The following is a 22,045-nucleotide window of genomic DNA, read 5'->3' as shown; positions in this document are numbered from 1 at the left end:
AAACCAATGGCAAAAACAACCCTCTGTCATGCCGGCTAATATTAGAACCACTTATTCCAACTTGAGGATTATGTCCAGAGGTTCCGTGTTAAAAAATGAATATGATATGACATACCACTACACTGGAAAACCTGAATTTACCATGTGGCCCAGATGTTGGCCATTTCTAAGGGCAACCTTTGTTCTAATTCTGAACAAGTATTTGCACAGAGTAGCCTTTCTTCTTGTTCCCAAGAAAGAACTCACATCCAAGCATAGTGTGCAATGAGGTTAAATAAAGTTTTTGCAAAGAAGACTGAGGAAAAGATCACTGCACATCCACAGCAAACTCTTCAGATTCCCCTTTATCTGTTTATTTTTTCCACCTTAGAACATTTGAGAAACTACAACAAGTTCAGCATGGTTGGCCCAGTAAAGTTCATAGGCTAGCTGGATTTCATAGAATAAAGAATGGCAAGGCAACAGCGGGGGGCGGTGGGGGGGAGTAAAGGGGTGGCGGGGGGGGGGGGGTGAAGGAAAGAAGGCAGCTTGAGAGAACAGGGTGGCTGAGGGGAGGACGAGCAAAAGCAAAACAAGGGAAGGAGAGAGCAAGGGGATAGTTGTTGCATGGGACAGGGACCTGTTTTACGAATTAGATAATTTTTAAATTAATCTCAAAAATTGAGCCCAACCGGCGTGGCTCAGTGGTTGAGCGTCAACCTGTGAGCCAGGAGGTCATGGTTCAATTCCTGATCAGGGCACATGCCTGGGTTTCGTGCTTTATCCCCGGTGGAAGGTGTGTGGGAGGCAGCAGATCAATGATTCTCTCTCATCATTAATGTTTCTCTCTCTCTCTCTCTCTCTCTCTCTCTCTCTCTCTTTCACTACCTCTCTGAAAGCAATAAAAAGATATTTAAAAAATTGATACATAGGCTATGTATCAAACCAAACTTCATTATTAAATGAGCTCATTTTTAAAAAAGCACACAGTTCTTTCTCTAGAAATAGGGAAATCAAGAAAGGAAAGATATTGTTTTCTTTAAGTATTCTTAGAATTGGGAATTGGTCTGTTAAACATTAGCCTTAATAAACTATAGGTTTGATAAGACAACAGTCAATTTCAGCATTTTATTTTGTGTCATCTACATCCTCCAAAAAAGACAAAGGGTGAAGGAGAAAAATGATGTTGCTATTATCCCCAAGATGGAGTTGATGATACTAAATTTTTATATTTGTATAATTCTTCACACATAGAGTTACTTAAATAATATCAGTCTCTTCCTGAATCCTATTCTCACTTAGAACAACATTACATTGCTACATGTCAATCTTGGCTCTGATGTCTAATTTCTTTTTAACCACTCATGCCAAATGGGTTTTGCTTTCACAGTCCTCAAATGAAAACCAACAGAAACTAATTCCTCAGGTTTCTATCAGCAAATACTTCATCTTTAGATGTGTTTCTTACTCTAGATAATCGGTTCTCAACCTGTGGGTCGCGACCCCTTTGGCGGTCGAACGACCTTTTCACAGGGGTCGCCTAAGACCATCCTGCATATCAGATATTTACATTATGATTCATAACAGTAGCAACATTACAGTTATGAAGTAGCAACGAAAATAATTTTATGGTTGGGTCACAACATGAGGAACTGTATTTAAAGGGCCAGAAGGTTGAGAACCACTGCTCTAGATGAAGGATCCAGTCTCTTTATATTTGAAGAACATAACTAGCCTATTAAACTTGGTATATTTTTAGGGTTTTAGAACTGTAAGTGCTGACTTAAAATATTTATGCGTAATTTGTAACATCTCCTTATGGTGCTTTATTGTGTAGGACAACACACTCAATGTACAAGTGGAATCGTGCTTTAAAATCATGACTTGTCTCTGACAAAATACCACAGAGGATTCAATCAGTAACATTCATCAAAGCTTACTACAAATCCCCTTCCCTCATCTACATTCCATAAATTCCCCACTTTTCAGCTCCCTCAAACGTTCCCCAAACTTTTCCTCAAACTCATCCTGTACAGCCTCTTCCTTTTCCTCCTCTCTTATTCATTCGCTTCCTTGATTAGCCCTTTGTCCTAGCTAGTGTGATTTAGTTCAGCTGATTAGGCAATTTTCAGATCTCACTGAATCTGCACAAAGAATTTTTCATAATGGATAGGAACGAGATGGGTTGAGGCTGGGAGTATTCATACGTTGTTGGTGGTGGGCTTTATTCTTATTACTATTTCACACATAATTTTTCTATTTCAGCAAAAATATGTCAACATTATGAAGGAGATCAGAGCAAAGGATATTGACATCAAGATACACAAGAAGAAAACGCGTGAAATTCAACGGAGGTAAAAAAAATACATGATGATTATCTAGTTAGGTGCGGGGAGGGGGAACATCCTAATTTCACAAGTTTCAAAAACACTGGTATTTTCACAGACTCAAAGAGTTTGCTCAATTATATGACACTATTCGAAATGAAAGAAACAAATTTATTAACTTACTTCACAAAGCTCACCAGCAAGTGACTGAAATAAAAGAAAGGCATAAAATGTCATTAAATGAACTGGAAATTTTAAGAAGTAGTGCAGTTTCTCAAGAAAGGTAAGTGTTATAATAACTATTATCCTTTCAAAGTCTTCTGATTTACTGACCTCTAAAATACTCTGGAGATAATAAAATAGAAAATGATAGTATTTTACGAAGCTAGAAAAGCCCTTCCTCAAACACCTTGCTTTACAGATGATAATCAAAGCATCTGAATGGGATTCCTTATGCTTCTACTGCTTGCAAGCCATCTATTTTTTAAGTGAACGAAAAATTGTAGTATATAACTATGCTTACTATGTTTGTTTTCATTTATCCAATTAGAAAAAAAGCACCAATTTGATCATTTGCATTTAAAGTTGGAAGGCAATCAAATGTTTATTAACTAGCATTCCCTAGTTGTAGATTTGAAGCGTAATGTGCTTGTAAGAGGCAGTATTGTGGTTAAGAGAGGTGGCTTTCTAGATCAGTGGTTCTCAACCTTGGCTGCACATTAGAATAACCTGGGAATCTTTTTAAAATCCTGATTTCTGGGCCCCATCCTCCGGAAATTCTGTTTCTTTGTTACTAATGTTGTGGTCTCACCCCATAACAAAGAAACGGAATTTCCGGAGGATGAGGCCCAGAAATCAGGATTTTAAAAAGATTCCCAGGTGATTCTAATGTGCAGCCAAGATTGAGAACCTCTGTTCTAGATTCAAATCGCAGCTCTGACACTTACTAGCTGTGTGATCTTGGGCAAAATCCCTTACCTCTCTGGGCTCACTTTTTTTTAACCATTTTTAAAAAATGTCCTTATTTCATAGGACTTTTTATTATTAAATGAGTTAAACCATGTAAAAATACTAAAAAATGCCTGCCAAATGGTGTTTTATAAACTGTACTAGAGGCTCGGTGCACAAAAATTTGTGCACTCGGGGGGAAAGGGGGTTCCTCAGCCCATCCTGTGCCCTCTCCCAGTCTGGGACCCCTCGGGAGATAATGACCTGCTGGCTTAGGCCTGCTCCCAGGTGGCAGAGGGCAGGCCCAATCCCTGGGTGCAGCCCCTGGTCGGGCTCAGAGCAGGGCCGATTGGGGAGTTGGGGCGCCGCCCCCTGACACGCACAGAGCAGGACCCATCAGGGGGGTTGGGGCTCCATACCCTGTCACACACAGAGCAGGGCCCAACAGGGGGTTGAGGAGCTCCCCCCTCTCACTCACAGAGTAGGGCCAATAGGGGAGTTGGGGCACCGCCACCTGTCACACACAGAGCAGGGCGGATCAGAGGGTTGGGGCGCTGCTCCCTGTCATGCACAGAGCAGGGCCCATCAGGGGGGTTGGGGCTCTGTGCCCTATCACACACAGAGCAGGGACCATCAGGGGGGTGAGGAGCTCCCCTTTGTCACTCACAGAGTAGGGCCGATAGGGGAGTTGGGGCACCGCCCCCTGTCACCCACAGAGCAGGGCGGATCAGGGGGTTGGGGCACCACCACTGTCACACACAGAGCAGGGCCGATCAGGGGGTTGGGGCACCGCCACTGTCACACTCAGGGCAGGGCCGATGGGGAGGTTATGGTTCTACCCTGTCACACACAGAGCAGGGCCCGTGGGGCGGGAGTGGGGGGGTGGGGGGGAGTTGGGGCGCTGCACCCTGTCACACACAGAGCAGGGCCCGTGGGGGGGTGGGAGTTGGGGCGCCGCACCCTGTCACACACAGAGCAGGGCCGATCAGGGGGTTGGGGCGCAGCCACTGTCACACTCAGGGCAGGGCCGATGGGGAGGTTATGGTTCTACCCTGTCACACACAGAGCAGGGCCTGTGGTGGTGGGGGGGAGGGGTGGGTTGGGGCGCCGCACCCTATCAAACACAGAGCCCCAGGGCAATCAGGGGATTGGGGAGCTCCCCCCTATCAGGCACAGAACAGGGCTGATCAGGGGGTTTGGGTGCTACCCCCTGTCATGCTGATCCGGTGCCAGGAGGCCTCGCGGCTCCGCTGATCCCGGTGCTGGGAGGCATATTACCCTTTTACTATATAGGATAGAGGCCTGGAGGCCGGCTGGTTTGCCCTGAAGGGTGTCTTGGATCAGGGTGGGGGTCCCCACTGGGGTGCCTGGCCAGTCTGGATGAGGGGATGATGGCTGTTTGCAGCTGGTCACACACCCTTCAGGGTGGGGGTCCCCACTGGGGTGCCTGGCCAGTCTGGGTGAGGGGCTGAGGGCTGCTTTCAGGTTGGTGGTTGTTGATTGAAGCTCCCAACGGCTCCTTTTTTTTATTTTATTCTGGGCCAGCTTTAGCTCTGGCTCTAGCTCTGAGAGCAGGTATCTGGTTTGTTTCGGTTCTATAATCGAAACAATGTATAACTTCAGCTCTGAGATCCCGGCCTATATTTGTTAGAATGTTTCAAACTGCTGGCTCAGAGGCCTGCAAGGCAGGCGGGGAACGTTGCAGTCTGCAGTCACGGGAGCAAGCAAGCCTCATGTTCGCTTCCAGCTGCCTGGCTGCCGGCCGCCATCTTGGCTGACAGTTGATTTGCATAAGGATATGCTGATTAGCCAATGGGAAGGGTAGCGGTCGTACGCCAATTACCATGTTTCTCTTTTATTAGTGTAGATTACTTACCATGTGCCAAGATCTGTTTGACTCTCTCACTTATGTTTAGTCCCTGATCTACTGAGTCTATATAACCTGAAATTTTTCTGGTGACCGTTATTGTCCAGTTTGCTTTTATGAAGATATTACAAAATGGGCCCTCGTGTGTGAATAGTGGATGAGGTGGGGGTGAAGGGAGTAAAGGATTTGTATGAAAAGGAAAATCTAATTTCCTAATCAGATTCTAATCCTACATAAAGATAATGTATCATTTATAGAAGCCATGCATTCGTCCAGCATTTATTGTGATGCTTTATGGCAGTGGTTCTCAACCTTCCTAATGCCATGACCCTTTAATACAGTTCCTCATGTTGTGGTGACCCCAACAATAAAATTATTTTCATTGCTACTTCATAACTGTAATTTTGCTACTATTATGAATCGTAATGTAAATATCTGATATGCAGGATGTATTTTCATTGTTACAAATTGAACATAATTAAAGCATAGTGATTAATCACAAAAACAGTATGTAATTATATATGTGTTTTCCGATGGCCTTAGGCGACCCCTGTCAAAGGGTCGTTCGACCCCCAAAGGGGTCGCGACCCACAAGTTGAGAACCGCTGCTTTATGGAGTCAGAGACCACCTTAGCTCCATTGGACATTATCAGCTATAACCCTCTCTGCCCTAAAAGATCACAGTCTGCCCTAACTGGTTTGGCTCAGTGGATAGAGCGTTGGCCTGCAGACTGAAAGGTCCCAGGTTCAATTCCAGTCAAGGGCATGTACCTTGGTTGCGGGCACATCTCCAGTAGGAGGTGTGCAGGAAGCAGCTGATCGATGTTTCTCTCTCATCGATGTTTCTGGCTCTCTATCCTTCTCCCTTCCTCTCTGTAAAAAAGTCAATAAAATATATTTTTTTTAAAAAGTGGTCCTTTAAAAAAAAAAAAGAGCACAGTCTTCTGGGAACAGCAGAGCAATAAATGAATCACTGTAGTCTCTTGCTTTGATAAAGTGGGGGGAGGGTATAGGAGAGTCTTGTGGCACAAAAGAAAGATGTCCTAATCCAGATGGAGATCTGAAAAGCATACAGAAATTCCTGGAGAGTATCGTTTGATGAATATCATTATTACTATTGTCATTGCAAGGGATGCATTAAATCAAGAGCTATTTTGATACAGTTTGTGTTTTGAAGTTTTCATTGTTTTTAAAGAAACTAAAGAAAATTATAACCTTATCTATTTCCCATTATTTTTTAAGAAAACTACAAAATTCCATGCTGAAACATGCCAACAATGTTACCATCAGAGAAAGCATGCAAAACGATGTATGCAAAATTGTAGTAAAACTTCAAGAAATGAAAGAGAAGAAGGAAGTCCATTTAAATAACATTGACAGACTCGCCCATATGATCACAATGATTGAAGAGGAGATGGTGAAGCTTCGCAAGAAATATGAACGAGCTGTTCAGTCTCGAAATGAAAGGTAAACATCAGGAACCTACTGTGAGAACAAAGCACCCAGAAATCCTATTTAGAAATGTTTCCCCTTTTTCTATCTACACATGACAATGTGTAGTGAGGGACATTTGGTATTTAGGTTTTATTAGTTTTGGAGGGGAGGGGTAGCTTCATGTTTTGCCTGAAAATAAGAAACTCTGACCCTGGATGGGTAGCTAAGTTGGTTAGAACATCTTCTGACGCCAAGGTTGCAGGTTCAATCCTGGTCAGGGTGCATACAAGAATCAACCAATGAATGCATAAATAAGTGGAACAACAAAATTGTTGTGTCCTTCGTGTCTCTCTCTCTCTCTCTCTCTCTCTCTCTCTCTCTCTCTCTCTCTCATAAATAAAAATTGAAGGAAGGAAGGAAAGAAGGAAGGAAGAAAGTTCTTGTAAGAGAAACAAGTGACAGTTGAGTTTGGGGAGCTGCTTACTTGAAGATAAAAGTCCTTTCCCAGATTACCTTTCAGGATGCCTCTGATACCATCAAATTATTACAGACAATGGACATAAATAAGTCTTTGGATCATGTATCCACTTTTGTGACAGGCCTGTTCATAGTATGATATTTATTCAACCTTTCTCCCAGTTCGTAAGTAAGAACTTTAGGAGTAGCTTCGCTTCTTCCAGGCCACAATGATATCATTACTCAATTACTACTTTAGCAGTTTTCCCAAGTTTCTTGTGCTTTGAGAAATCTGGCATGTGAGACGGTAGAGCCTTATAGTAAGTGCATCTGGTATCAGAGTGTTTTTCATCAACCCTTGGTTGTGTTCTGTGTAAGTGCTGGACCCTGACAGTACAAAAAGATGGTCAAACATTGCTCCTGCTTTCTATTTTAAAGAGGACTGAGATCATGAGAAGAACCAAAAATTGTCAAATGAGACAAAATATAGAGCTAAGATTAGTCAAATACAACTACATACACACATGTTTTGAGGAGAACAGCGAGAGAGAAGCAATTAAAGATAAACTCTGGGGAAATGGATACACAGTGTGTGGGAAGAACTGCAGGGTGGTGAAGAATACCATTTTTCAAAGGGTTGGCTGGTGTGTTCTCTGGGGGATGGGGGAACCTTCTTACTTGACTCCTGGCACAAACCACGGCATTTAGGCAGTGTACTCCCAGGCCCTGGTCAGATCTGTGGGGCTGGAATTAGAAATTTCTTACTCTGTTTCTTCCCCAGATTCTCCTCACAAGGAGGGGTCTTTTCCCTGGCATTATTATAAATGACGGAATTTGCCTGTTCGTTAGGAAATCTGCATCGGAAATAGTCAGCTTTAAAAGGACCTAATGGGCTTGGCACGTTACATAGAGCAGAATCACTGCAGAAATACATTCCCTGGCCCTCTGCCCGAGCGCATCTGGCCAGAACTTGGTTGGCAAGCCTGGTCCAAGGAAAGGATCTGCAGAAAATCCGACTGCAGGGTCACTTTGTTCGTGCGTGGGGAACGACATTCTTTCCCACCCCAGGAAACCTGGGGGACTTACAGAGGTTCTGTGCCAGCCAACCGCATGGTCAGCTCAGAGTCAAGAGGCTCCACAACCATCCCTTTCCAATCTCCCAAAATCCCAAGTGTAGAGTTTACCTAGAAAGCCACTGGTAAATATCGTTTGTCTCCTAGAATTACGCAATGCTGAGGTGCATTCTGCACACCCAAATCCAGAGGAAACCACAATAGCTAGTAAAACTGTGGCCTCAATATCCTCTTAACCTCTGCCCCTCCATTTGACCATAGCGGCGTTCAGCTGATAGAGCGGGAAGAAGAAGTGTGCATCTTCTATGAAAAAATAAATATCCAAGAGAAGATGAAACTCAATGCAGAAATTGAAATACATGTCTTGGATGAAAAAATCCGATTCCTGAAACTGAAGATTGCTGAGAAGCAAAGGCAGATCTATGTGACCCAGAAACTGGTGCCAGTCAAGAAGGCCCTGGATGCCGACGTAGCTGTGCTCCAGATTCAGGTGGGCACGAGCTCCTGAGACACTGCCTGGGACCATTTGCCTTTACCCCTCTCCATTATTGGTCTGTAGGTTGTTATGTTCTTACATGTAAACCGAACCATGCTACTCCTGGAACCTGTGAGAACCCCGGAGTTATGTGGAACACTGCTGCAGGGCCACGCTCCAGAGGTCTTTTCCCCATGAAGCATTTTCTGCCTTTCTGGGAATACACACCCTCCCAAATCTCACCTCTAGCTCAGCTTTCTCGCAGCTCAAACTTACGTAATTTCACTTCCACCAGCATAATGATGTTTTTGACGCTTGCTGGAAAGACGTAGCTCTCTGATTTTTAGTACTCTTGCCCTCTGGAGCTGAGATTGTTGTTCTTTCTTAATTGGCCATCACATTTAATTCGACTCCTTGTGAACCCCTGTAGTGTCCCTGTGATTTAATAACCTGGCCTCTGACATGGCCTTTTAAAAAGTGTAATAAAGCCCACAAAATTAAACATGAAGTAGCAATAGAAAGACAGGAAAGAAAGCTGCTTTTTTCACATGTAATAATCGCAATTTTTTATGAAAATATAAGAAAAAATTAAACTAAAGAAAACTGTGGCTTGAACTTTTTTCCATCGACTCAGTGTAGGAACAAATTTTAACATATAACAAGTTTTCCAAAATGTCAGGTGGCTTTCAGATTTTTTTCTGATGATAAAATTAAGACACATTAATCAAGTTTTTAAAAAATACAAAGTTTTTAAAGAAGAAAATAAAATTTTATCCCCAAGATACATAACCACTATTAAAATGATCAAAAATCTGGAAGAGATCCTTCTAGTCTTTTACTTTACAAGTGAAAGGTTTTTATTAGCTTGTGTTGTAAACACAGTTTGAGGTCCTGCTTTTTAATTAAATCACATCAAGGGGATTCACAGATCCCCTCCTCACACAGTGCCTGGTCCACCCCTGCACCATCCAGCACAGACTCCGCCAGCTCTTCAGCCTGCATCTACACAGGAGCATTCATGCAAGGTCTTTGTCTGTGAACTGACTTTCTTGAAGATTTGGGGCAACAGTGTGAGAGGGCATGGTACAGAAATGCGAAGAATTTCAAGTTAAGTATCAGGTAGCCTTGCCCTTCCGAGCTCCGTAGGGCCACTCTATCCCTGGGAGCGGTCCCCGCCTGCATTACTCCATGTAGCACCCTACTCTAGCTCCATTTCACTGGCTTGTCTTTCCATCTTTCATCCCCCATCTGTCCTCCACAGCCTCGCCAATCCAGGTGGTCCCCCAGGCATTTCATACTGGTCTCACTCCATTTTACAGAATCACTTGGTTCTCTCTAGCTCTTTCCCCAGATACAGTTTCAGGGCCATCTTTGCCCATACTAAACTGTCAAGATGCCCAGCAGAACAAAGGAACTAAATTCAATAAGGCCCACAACAGAAAAATTCACTCTCCATTATGTAAGCATTTTAACTCTGTTCATTGCAAATCAACAATTCTATTCAATGGCTAAAATGAGTTGTTCTTAAAACATATATACTTGGCATTTCATTATATGAAAGCACTTATCCAGTGTGAACTATGAATTCAGATTACCCGAGAGGGAATATTATGCATTGAGTGATAGTATGCCCTGCCTAATGGGAGACTTTACCATTCTGACTGCGGATGAATTGAGACATGTGGATTTGTGTTGTATCAGCTACCTGTTCTACCAGAGTTGGTTCTAACAAGCTTAAGAACAGTTGAATAGAAAATTTCCCATTAGTCTCCACACGTCACTTAATTATTTAACTGTCTACTCAGCACTGACTACGTGGGCCCTTTGAAGGACTGTGTGTGAAAGTTTGAGCTTCAGGCAAGCCATTTTGTACCCTGCCTGACAGTGCCGGATCCCTGCCATAGCCTGTTATTTGATAAAGCTGCTGTGTTGTTGTTTTTCAAAGTCTTCCCATTTTTGGAATTCTCTTAAGGTTTGCATTTTTTCAGCTGTTTGAAATAGTTTTTAATTATTCAACAGTTTAATCCAAGAATAATCATGAGTCATATATTCCTGGATGTTTGCAATCAGAGGTCCTTTTTAGGGATCTTGGAAATCACATGAACTAGTTTAGGATACAAGAACACCAATTTATATAGAAAAAGCAAATTTTTCCTCAATGGCCCATGGGGAAATAAGATCAATCAAGGCACCGCTGGATAAGCAAGCACCATATTTTTGCTTCCTATTTAATTTCCTAATTAAGAGAAGGAAATGTTGTGCTGAGCAAATGCTTATTTACATATGGGTGTATACTTTAAAATTCCATATTGATGGCAATTAAGAAGTGTGGAGAGAGGGGAAGGAAAAGAAAAAATCAAATTATTTATGTCACTCTTTAAAATTATTTTTTGTCAGGAGCATAAATTAAAAAGTTTAAACTCTATCTATATCATCTTGGACACATAAAGTTCCTTAAATATATCATCTCATTTACGAGGTCAACACCATTAGATTAAGCCTTATCTTCCAATTTGACAGTTGAAGAAACTGGCTTAGAGAAGAAAAATGGTTTCCCTGAAATTATGCAGGTTTTCAGTAGAAAAGCTAAAAATGCTGACTCTTGGTTTTCACCATGCTCCACATCTCCCTGTAAAACAAAAGCTCAGTGCGGCTGCCACTTCCACTTGGGAGTGGCCATATTTCTTCATCTACCTCCAAGGTCTCATTAATTCAACAAATAGAGTTGATATATAAGACATTATATTGGGTATTTAGCAAAAAGTATTTAAATAGTTCAGTCTGTTTCTCATAGACTGTACCTTGTACTGACCTAGTAATGAAGAACTTCATTCTCCTGTGGAAAGCCATTAAGCTATTGCCAGCAAAGGGTTTTAAACTGGAGTTCATTATGTTCCATACCCTGTATGTTGTCCAGCTTGCCTCTGTAACAACTTTCAATAAAGATGTCAAGTCTGTATAGTCTGAGCTCTGCAACCACACAACTTCCCATGAGTGTAACATGAAGTGGGAAGTCACAAAGGACTGGCTATAAAATCAGCTTTTTCTTTGATGACTCAGAAGTCACTGCCTTCTTTGTAGGGTCAATTACCGGCATCCTGCTCATGGCACCAAAGTGAGCAGAAGCATTGCTTAACCTCAAGTTCCAGCTGATTGGGTGTTAAGAACTGTCTTCCACTTTTGTCTGTGTCAGTCCTACTCAAAGATGCTAAAAAAAAAACCTTGGCTGTGTGATTTTAAGATTTACAAGCAGGAGAGTTCGTTTTAAAATTAATATTTCTTTTTGAAATAGTTTTCACAGTGTACAGACAGAATAAAAGACCTGGAGAAGCAGTTTATAAATCCTGAGGGCGAGAACAGAATCCGCTTTCTTCCAGGGAAAGATATGACTACAGAAGAAATGATCAAAAAAATAGATTCGGTAAATATCCTTTCTTATTTCTTATTTTTTTATTTATTGAATTTATTGTGGTGACATTGGCTAATAAAACTATATATGGCCCATATATATAATAAAATTATATATGAGCCAGTGTTGCTCAGTGGTTGAGCATTGACCCATGAACAAAGAGGTCACCGGTTCAATTCCAGTTAGGGCACATTCCCAGGGTTGCAGGCTCGTTCCCCAGTAGGGGACATACAGGAGGCAGCTGATGGATGATGTTTCTCATCAATGCTTCTATCCCTCTCCCTTCTTCTCTCTCTAAAAATCAATTTAAAAAACATATTTTAAAAAAGGAAAAGAAAAGATTATATAGGTTACAGTAATATAATTCTATAATACATCATCTATATCAGTGATTCCCAAAGTGGGCGCTACCGCCCCCCGGTGGGCGCTGCAGCGATCCAGGGCAGCGGTGATGGCCACAGGTGCATTTGGGGGCGATGAGTAACTGCTATTAAAATTTTTAAAAAAATTAATTTCCAGGGGCTGAGTAATATTTTTTCTGGAAAGGGGGCGGTAGGCCAAATAAGTTTGGGAACCACTGATCTATATGTTGTATTGCGTGTTCACCATCCCAAGTCAAGTCCCCTTCCATTACCACTTATCTCCCAACTTCTTCTGGATCTTAAGAGAAATGCTTGTAGTTTTTTGCCCATTAAGTATAATGTTGGCTGTAGGTTTGTCCTACATGGCCTTCATCACGTTGAGGTATGTTTCCTCTATTTCCACTTTGCTGAGAGTTTTTATCATAAATGGCTCCTGGATTTTATCAAATGCTTTTTCTCCATTTATTATATAACTATGTGGTTGTTTTTTCAATTCCTCATTTTGTTTATGTGGTGTATCACATTTATAGATTTGCAATAATGTACCAACCCCAGAATAAATCCCACTTGATCATGGTGTATGATCTTCTTAATGTCTTGCAGAATCTATTGCACAACTATTTTGTTGAGAATTTTAGCATCTATGTTCATCAGGGATATTGGCCTGTAATTTTCTTTCTTTGTAGTGTCTTTATCTGGTTTGGGGATTAGGCTAATGCAGGAGGGAGACCAGAGAGCGGGGCTGTTGCATTCCACCAGGCTGATGGCATGAGGAGGGGAGTGCTCCACCCAAGAAAGATGGCCTCTACAGTGTGGGCGACTCAGCTCAGGGGCCCTGGGGGTTGTCCCTTAACCTCTCTCCCCAGAGCTACAAACTCCAGTTTCTCTTCACACGACTCTAGTCCACTCCGCCTTCCCTCCACTGGAGCCCAGGGTGAGTGGCTATGAACAAGATTTTGTGTGTTGGCCCTTTAAGGGAGTTTGTGGATTTCTGGGAGACTCCTGTCTCTCCCTAGTGGTCAGAATCCCTGCTGATTTCCACAGCCAGATGTTATGTGAGTGCCTCTTCCGGCTCTGTGCTCTGGGCTGGGGAGCCTGGTGTGGGGTTGAGACCCCACACTTCTCAGGGCAACTCCCACAGCTGAGATAAGCCTCCAGAATCTCAGCTGCTGCCCATGGAAGTGGGGCCAGCCCTTTTCGTGTCTCCGCCCTTCCTACCAGCCTCAATGTGGCTTCCTCTGGGAATCCTTGGTTATGTGACTTCTCTTCTGCTCGTCTTCAGTTGGTTATTCAGGCTGATCGCTCCATAATTTAGTTTGTAATCCCAATTTGGTCCTGGGAGAAAGTGAGTGTACCTTCCACCTACTCCACCGCCATCTCGGATCCCCAAAAATTATTTCTTAAAATAGCATCTATTTGCCCCTTGTTGGTCAGTGTCACATATATCTGTATTAGTGTTTCAGGTTATGGGGATAGATTTATCCTTCATTATTCTAGCCACTAATATAGTAGACCTTCATTGTAATCTAGTAACAAAATCTAAGCTCGACTTTAAACATTGCCAAAAGAAGTAAAATTTGAGTGGTTTCAAGATGCCCACCTTTGTATCATAGCCCCCCCCCCCCCCCGCACCAAAAAAAATAACTTTTTAGCATCTTGAAGGGATTAACGTGCCTTGCTGATGGGAGCATATCAGAGGAAGGGCAATGGAAGGTAGATTGAGGTGAGAGGGCCATTCTCTGCCATGTGGAGGAAGAATTCCTGAGCTATCTGCAGGAGTGGTGGTGGGGGGGGGGGGGGGAGGGGAAGTCATGACTTAGCCCAACTCTAAAGACTTTCTAGAAGTATCTTAGCAACTACAAAAACAATGTGTCTTCGTTAAGGGGGGGAGAGAGTTTTTTACTTGTATGACCTTTTTCCCCTTCCTATTGCAATTGTTTTTGACCGTAGCTGGAACTACAGCTGGCCAAGAAGGAGGAGCAGTTACTGGAAAAGGATTTCATCTATGAACAGGTCTCCCGGCTCACAGACAGGATCTGCAGTAAAACTGAGGACAGCAAGGAGGACACGCTGCTCTTGGCCAAGAAGGTCTGTCCGAAACCCTGCCTTTTCTCTCCTGCCCTGGCTGCTTTATTACGGATCATTTCCCACTGAGCGCTTTGCTTACTGAGCAGAGCGCTGGAGCGATTAGGCTTTATGACAGAGAAGCAGATGGATGTAGAATTTAAAATGTAAAGAGGATGCTTAGATAATAGTTCAAAGTAAGTTCCCATCTTGTTCCTTGAATGAATTCACTTTAAAGTGGGAAAACCTAAGCTTTTAAATGGCAGTATACAAGTTTCACTTAACTGGGCACCTACTCAAATATGACAATTATTGTCTTAATATTCCATGTGCCAAGTTAAATCCTTTTGAGTTCCTTGTGAATGGAAGGCTCCACTTAAACAACAGTCTGACTGCATGGGAACTCAGCCAGAACCCAGAAATGGAAGGGGACCATTGAAGACAACAGTCACACAAACATGGGCCCATTACACCCTGGGGTGGAGTCACCACTGGGCCCCACTAGTGAGGAAAGCCCAGTGACACAGAGCCTCCTGATTTCATAAACTGAAAACACTGCAACAGGACTGAGATTCAAAGCTACAGGGTCAGACTGGGACTGTTAGAAGGTACCTGGAAAGGAGCAGACGGCAGGAGCGGGGTTGGTGATTGTGACTCAGAGGGGCCTTGCAGGGCAGCCTGGCCTCCCTGGCCCCTTGGCGCATCCCACTGTGGCTGCACAGGGATTTTAGTTGGCCAGCAATGCTGAGGTACTACGAGCTCCCCTCATGCTAGGAATGGGGGCAGGAACAGAGAGGAAGGGGCACGCCATTCACAGTGTCGAGTTTGGGGAGACAGATGAGAAAATAGATCATGGTAACATCCACACCTGACTGTGGGCTCCACAGGGCAATGACTGTTCCTCATTCTTTTTAGTTTCCCCAAATGCCTCGGGTGCACTAAACTCTAGAACAACATTTATTTAAAAAGTAAACAGTCAGTCCTGTTCTAAGCACATTTCTGGCCCACCAACTAAAGCGGAAATGATTGTAAATCTCAAGCCTCCTGTGCCATTCATCTGACTTTCACACTTCGTTCTGATGACTTGCACAGGTGGATGGTCACCGCAGCTCATGCAATTCACAACTTCACCTCATAAAATAAGGATGTTAAGCCCTAGCCTGTTTTGCTCAGTGGATAGAGCCTTGGCCTAGGGACTGAAGGGTCCCGGGTTCAATTCTGGCCAAGGGCACATGCCCAAGTTGCGGGCTCAATCCTCAGTAAGGGGCGTGCAGGAGGCAGCTGATCAATGATTCTCTCATTGATGTTTCTCTCTCTCTTCTTCTCCCTTTCTCTCTGAAATAAAAAAAAAAAGAATGTTAAGGCTCATAAACTTTGCCTGAATTAGCATATCTGATGTTTCTTTAAATGTTGCCTTCCTTCCTTCTGCAAAATGAATTTCCCTTCCTTTGGAGAAAATCAGTGTTTACTGAGAGCTGGCTTGTCAAAGCTGATGACAGTGTCTCCTAAAATCAGCAATAATCCTAGAGAAATGCTGAAATGTCCAGAAGGTCGCAGTGGTTTATCTACCCTTTCCTTCCCCACCTCCCACTTTCTCTATCTGGATTTTTTTTCCATTTAAAATTAGAATGTCCTCATAGTAACCATAACTTGAAGGTAGACATATGTTCAGATCTCAGATACTAACAAATGACCTTGAGAAAGATACATAAATGACCTGATAACTGAGTTTCCTGATCCGTGAAATGGGTATGATACCAGCTAAAGTCGTTGTAGGCATTACATAGTCAGCAGAAGTAGCCTAGCTTTTTGTGGGTGCCCAACAAGAATGCGTGTCACCTCAAGCCTCTCATTTCCCTAGGTAGCTTATGGCTCATCTTCCAAGTTTCCCAAATGAATGGAAAATCTCAGCAAAAATTCAGACCAACCCAGGATATAACATCATCCTTTCTTTTTTTTTTTATAGAGAAGAAGGAGGTTGGCTGGTTACACATACACACAACACACAAGTGTGCAGTGACTGACTAATTAATGAAATTGGATAGAGATAATGACTCACCCCTGAACCCTTAAATGGCCGTCGTTGATTCAATGTGTGCTCCCTCAAAATTACTGCAGTGTAGAAGAGTTTACAATTCATATTCCCTTAAGAAGACAAAGTGTGTACATAATAACCAGTCATTACATTTTCAGAGGCAGGTACATCACTGGCAGCAACATTCTTCTAAGCAAATGTACCGATAGACCAGTGTGTGCTCTATTAGAAGAAGGAAAGTCTTTCAAGTTCAGGTGTAGTTTTTTAGAAGTTCATATTCAGGTCTCAAAGTACCCTGGTTCAAAAGTCTGAAGGATTTAAATAGACTAAGAATTTACTCGTTCCTTCATTTAACAAACATTCTATTATAATTTTGCTTGGTGCCTCCTATGTTCCAAGCACATCCTGGATAGTGGGAATATGATGAATAAAACAAGTTGGCCTTGCCCTCATGAAGAGTACCTTCTTGTGGGATGACCAACTGTAACCAAATAGCTAATGCATATACATACACTGAGTGGCCAGGTTATTATGACCACCTGATGTTTGTAGGCAAATTAGCTGTAATTTCACGCTGAAGTTGCTAGAGGGCCAGACCATTATAAATAGGGAAGCAGGTTGTTTACCACGACAGTAGAAGTGATTTTTTTCTGAAGATATGGGTAAACAATGCGATTTAACAGCCTTTGAACATGGGAGATATATATATATACTGAGTGGTCAGATTATTATGACCACCCCATCAGTACTTCGTTGGGCCACCTTTTGCCTTCAATACTGTGACGATTCCTCTTGGCATTGACTCCACGAGATGTTGAAAGGTGATGCGAGTAATCTGACACCATGCCTGATAAATAGTACTGTCCAGTTCTGTGTGATTTGATGATTGTGGAACCAGCTGCCTGATGGCTCTTCTAACTTCTTCCCACAAATGCTCAATTGGATTGAGATCGGGTGATTGTGGGGGCCACTGAGCAAGGTAAAGTCTCCCTCATGTTCTTGAAACCACTCCTGCACAATACAAGCACCATGGCATGGCACATTGTCTTGTTGGAAGAAGCCATTTCCATTTGGATACACCATCAACATGATAGGATGAACCTGATCAGCAACGATACTTAGGTATGTTGTGCTATTCAGACATTGTTCCACACGAATTAAAGGGCCGAAATCATGCCAGGAAAACATACCCCAAACCATCACACTCCCCCCACCAGCTTGAAGGGTTGTACTCATGAATGTGAGGTGCATGCTTTCATTCTGTTTCCGCCAAATTCTTTCTCTGCCAACTGCATAATGCAACTGGAAACGTGATTCATCGGACCACATGACTTTTTTCCAATGTTCGACTGTCCAATCCTTGTGTTCCTGTGCGAATTGGAGACTTTTTATCTTGGTAACTGCAGACAGCAAAGGTGTTCGAACAGGCCTTCAGCTTCCATATCCCATATGATGCAGTGTTCGCCTAATTTGCCTACAAATGTCAGGTGGTCATAATAATCTGGCCACTCAGTGTATAATACAATGGTGGTAGTGAAACAGGTTACAAATTAAAAATACAGCAAGGTGGATATGGCAGTGTTGGCAGGTGGTGGAATCACCACTCAGTGCCCCGCCATGGCTACGGCCACCCTGAAAGGTTGTGCTATGGGCCAGAAAGCTTAGAGGAACCACCAGTTCCAACTTTACTTCTTTCCTGTCTTTTAAAATTAATTATTCCACTAAGTCCTGTCCTTTAATTCTTTGATGATAAATAGCTGATGCGAAATGGTCAAGACATACATACAACCAGAACATTTCACTTCAAATCAGTGGCCAGATTTTCCCCAGTTCAGCACATGCTTGCTAATGACTTAATAATTATGCACCCCAGAAATTATCAATAATACAAACATGTTGAGGTGTGATCATTTCCATTAAAAATTATTTCAGATGCAGACCCTCTGTTGATTACCTTACATAAGTAAAGAATAACTTTTAAATATAGTTTTTGTCCTACCAGATTTTCCCCCCCACTGGATCAGTGACAAATTAATAACATGGCCTAAGTAAGCCAGAATTTAGACATCAAGAGCACTCTATTTCCCTCTCCTTATCACCTCTTAAAAATACAGAGACTTCACTATTCCCCTCACTACTACCCACCTGGACAACTAGTAACTTGATGAACACATGTCTTTCTTTTCCCCTCCTCGTCATTATTTACACAGCTAGAGTGTCTGAGGTCTCATCCAATTCTTATTTGTCTCCCACATTATAGACAGCCAGCAGCCTGCCATTATCTTAAATTCTTCATGGAACATATACATAAGCTAAGCCTTGGGTTCTTTAATTCCAGATGAACGGCTACCAGAAAAAGATTAAAAATGCTACTGAAAAACTGATGGCTGTTGTTGCTGAGCTGTCCATGAAACAAGCTCTGACCATTGAACTCCAGAAGGAAGTCAAGGAGAAAGAACACTTCATCTTCTCCTGCAATTCCAGGATGCAAAAGGGTCTGCCCCTCAACAGAGATATTGAGAGAGAATGGTTGAAAGTACTTCGAGATGAAGAAATGTATGCCTTGGCCCTCGCTGAAAAGTCTCAGGTACACTTAGGCTTTTATATTGCATTTGTACTAGTAAAGTGGCCGGGAAGGGATGTTTTCAAGGATTTCAGTCTTCCCAAAATATATGAAAAATTCCCCACTCTCCCATACACAGTTCAAACAATCAAGAGAAATTTGGGGTGTTTTTTTTAAATTATGTAGAGCCCTAGGTTTGCTCAGTGGTTAGAGTTTCAGCCTGCAGACTGAGGTCACGGGTTTGATTCTGGTCAAAGGCATGTACCTCAGTTGCAGGCTTGATCCCTTGCCCCGGTTGGGGCTCATGGAGGAAGCAATCAATCGATGTGTCTCTCTCTCACATTGATATTTCTCTCTGTCTTTACCTTCCCTTCTACTTTGAAAAATCAATGGAAAAATATCCTCGAGTGAGGATTAACAACAAAAAAAAGATATTATGTAGACAAATCAAAGTACAATAGTTCAAAGCACTATAATAGTCTCTGGAGAACATCTGGCAAACACCAAGTTCCACTCCACAATCTTACATCGTGGCTGGTGTGGCTGAACACCATGGACTCCCACTGACACGGCAATGACCAGGCGAGGCTGGCTTTGGTTTTACTAGTATCCATAGGTCTCCTATCTCTGTCCTTGCACCCCTGCTCAAACCACACCTTACTCTTCCATGTCCACCTGCTGCGGCCATCACAGCCTGTTGTGAGGCCTCCAGAACACCTTTGCAGACTCTGCATTTGGTGTGCACCCTTGGCCTCAATGCCAACCCTTTTTTCTCCTGCCACTGGCCTAAGTCGAGGTCCATCACTGGTTCCACCTTCACATTGGGCACCCAGTTCTTCTGCCTTTCAATATTTGTAGAATGGAATTAGGCATCTCTTCCTAAGGAGACTGTGTCTTGAGGGCCTACAACTCAACTCTCAGGCTCTCAAGTAGGTTCTTCAAAAAGATCACTGTTCACTAACTAACCCAAGAAAAAGGCACATTCCAAACAGAAGTTAAAAATACCTGAAAACAGGGTCTGATTTGTAATTCCCACACTGCCTGGCACTATTTTTACTAGCACCTTCAGCTTTTACCGAGCTCTTCTCAGCATCATTTACCTGCCTCCGTTATTTAGAATTCTTTTTCATGCTGTAAGTGAGTCGTCTGTTTTCCAGGAGCACAGGCAGAGACTTGAGGATCTTGAGGGTCAGGGCAAGCTACTAACCACATCTTCCCTCTGGTTCTACCTGACGCTTTATCTCTTCCTTTCTAACATTTGTTCACCAATGCCTTACCAAAGAGAATAGATTGTCCTACCTCTGTCAACAACAAAACCATGGAAATACTTAATATTTGATCAAAGATACTGAGGTTGGAACACACGGAAAGTTAGAACCCACCAACCAGTTTATGATAAACCGTAAGCCCCCAAAACCGTGTGATGCTTGAGAAACATGGGTCATTCCAGCAAGGTGCAACATGTGCATGAGTATGTGAGTGTGTGTGTATATGTGTGTGTATGTGTGTGTGTGTGTATGTGTGCGGTGACTTCACCCTCATGCCCTCCTTGGGGGAATGTCAACCAGCACAGCCTACAACTCAGACCCAGCTGTGTCTGATAAGCCCTGGGGTGAAGTGGCTTCACCAGAGTTTGCAGAAAACTGAAAAGGAAATTTCATTCTTTGCAGCAATTCTTGGACACACAACGCCAGCTGCCCAATGGTGTTCTCACGACTGCAGAGCTGCGCCCGACTGCCTACATCCCCGATGCAGAAGCCACTCTTCCCTTGCCGAAACCATATGGTGCTTTGGCTCCTTTTAAGCCCAGTGAACCAGGGTCCAATATGAGGCACATCAAGAAGCCTGTTATAAAGCCAATTGAAATCTGAACGTGTAAACCAGTTCAGGCTCCGCAAGGAGACACTTCGGCCAAGCGTCGTCATATCCACAGCTGGAAAATGTCAGCATAATAGCAGGAGATTACAGGCAAATACAACAGCCACAATTAACCAGCAACAGAAATAACATAGTTTCCTTTTATACTCATCAACTGCTATATTTTATATGATGTTGAGTAGGACATAGAATTGTTCTACAATTATGTCAAAGCATATATTTGCATTGTTCATTTCTTTCTTTTTCCCTCTATATATTGAAACCTTTCAGATATACATAGTAGACCAGGGGCTATAAAAATTCAATAAAAATAATTTTCAGTGAAGCACAGAAATTAGCTGAGTGGTCCTTATTTATTAAAGACAAAAAGGAAATACTGTTCCATATACTGACTTTAAAGAAAAAGATAAAACGATCAAGTATCTCAGACACTTAACTGACTTTGTTAAGTAAATGGTTGCATTTAAAGTTAATGTTGTTAAATCTCAATCAAGTAAAAAGCAGGAGGGAAGCTTGTCATTTTCAAAATAATGGTATGGTGATTCTTTTTACAAGTAAATAATCCTTTTGCTGCAAAAATAATTATGCCCTAACTTATTTTTCTTATATTTAGATTTATCAAAATGTTGGATGCAAATAAACTCATGATTATTTTAAGTTTTGATACCAAATTTTTTGAAATTTTCAATAGAAATATTTATAACTTGGCATCTGAAAGAGTTGAAAATGAGGCCAGGTCCCCTGATTTTATTACTCTAATTTTATTGCATTTCATCCAAGTATATTCCTAATTCTGTTTTTACATGTTCTTATGTATGAATATACACAAGATTTCAAACCTGTGATTTTATATTTATTAATATGCTTAGTTTATCTTTATTTCATACTGATATCAGTTATGAATTTTAGTTCACAACTCTGGGCATGAGAAATACCACATTCCTTTATTTTGCTAAATCAAACAAAATTTGTTCCTGCCAGATTGGAGGAAAATTTAACGTCGTTCTCAGTCTCCAAGTCCTGAATCTAACCCAATTGTTTTGTGAAGTTATTGAAAGGCAATTCCTTGGGAGTACCCGTAAGTAACCATATAAATCGTGTGTTTCACACAAAGAAATGCATAAACACAGGTCCTGTGTTGTAGGAATTAGCAGTTGCATCAGGGATTCAAAAAA

General features: G+C 42.3%; 1 protein-coding gene across 6 annotated transcripts in view; it reads left to right on the top strand.

The window, feature by feature from the left end:
• Window positions 1–21,195, top strand: part of CCDC146 (coiled-coil domain containing 146) — a 113,790-nt gene extending 92,595 nt beyond the window's left edge. For all 6 annotated transcript variants that reach the window (XM_070424577.1, XM_070424578.1, XM_070424579.1 and 3 more), the window contains 8 exons: window positions 2,245–2,333; window positions 2,425–2,589; window positions 6,364–6,588; window positions 8,346–8,574; window positions 11,852–11,980; window positions 14,281–14,418; window positions 18,768–19,016; window positions 20,663–21,195. In XM_070424577.1, the coding sequence (XP_070280678.1) occupies window positions 2,245–2,333; window positions 2,425–2,589; window positions 6,364–6,588; window positions 8,346–8,574; window positions 11,852–11,980; window positions 14,281–14,418; window positions 18,768–19,016; window positions 20,663–20,863 (1,425 nt within the window). In that variant the 3' untranslated portion in view covers window positions 20,864–21,195. The remainder of the gene's footprint in view (window positions 1–2,244; window positions 2,334–2,424; window positions 2,590–6,363; window positions 6,589–8,345; window positions 8,575–11,851; window positions 11,981–14,280; window positions 14,419–18,767; window positions 19,017–20,662) is intronic.
• Window positions 21,196–22,045: the final 850 nt, after the last annotated feature.

This window comes from Myotis yumanensis, unplaced genomic scaffold, assembly GCF_028538775.1.
Source record: "Myotis yumanensis isolate MYYU_CA2020_CCGP unplaced genomic scaffold, mMyoYum1.0.hap1 SCAF_9, whole genome shotgun sequence".
In the NCBI taxonomy this organism is placed as follows: Eukaryota; Metazoa; Chordata; class Mammalia; order Chiroptera; family Vespertilionidae; genus Myotis; species Myotis yumanensis.
This window is presented reverse-complemented; position numbering and strand designations above follow the sequence as displayed.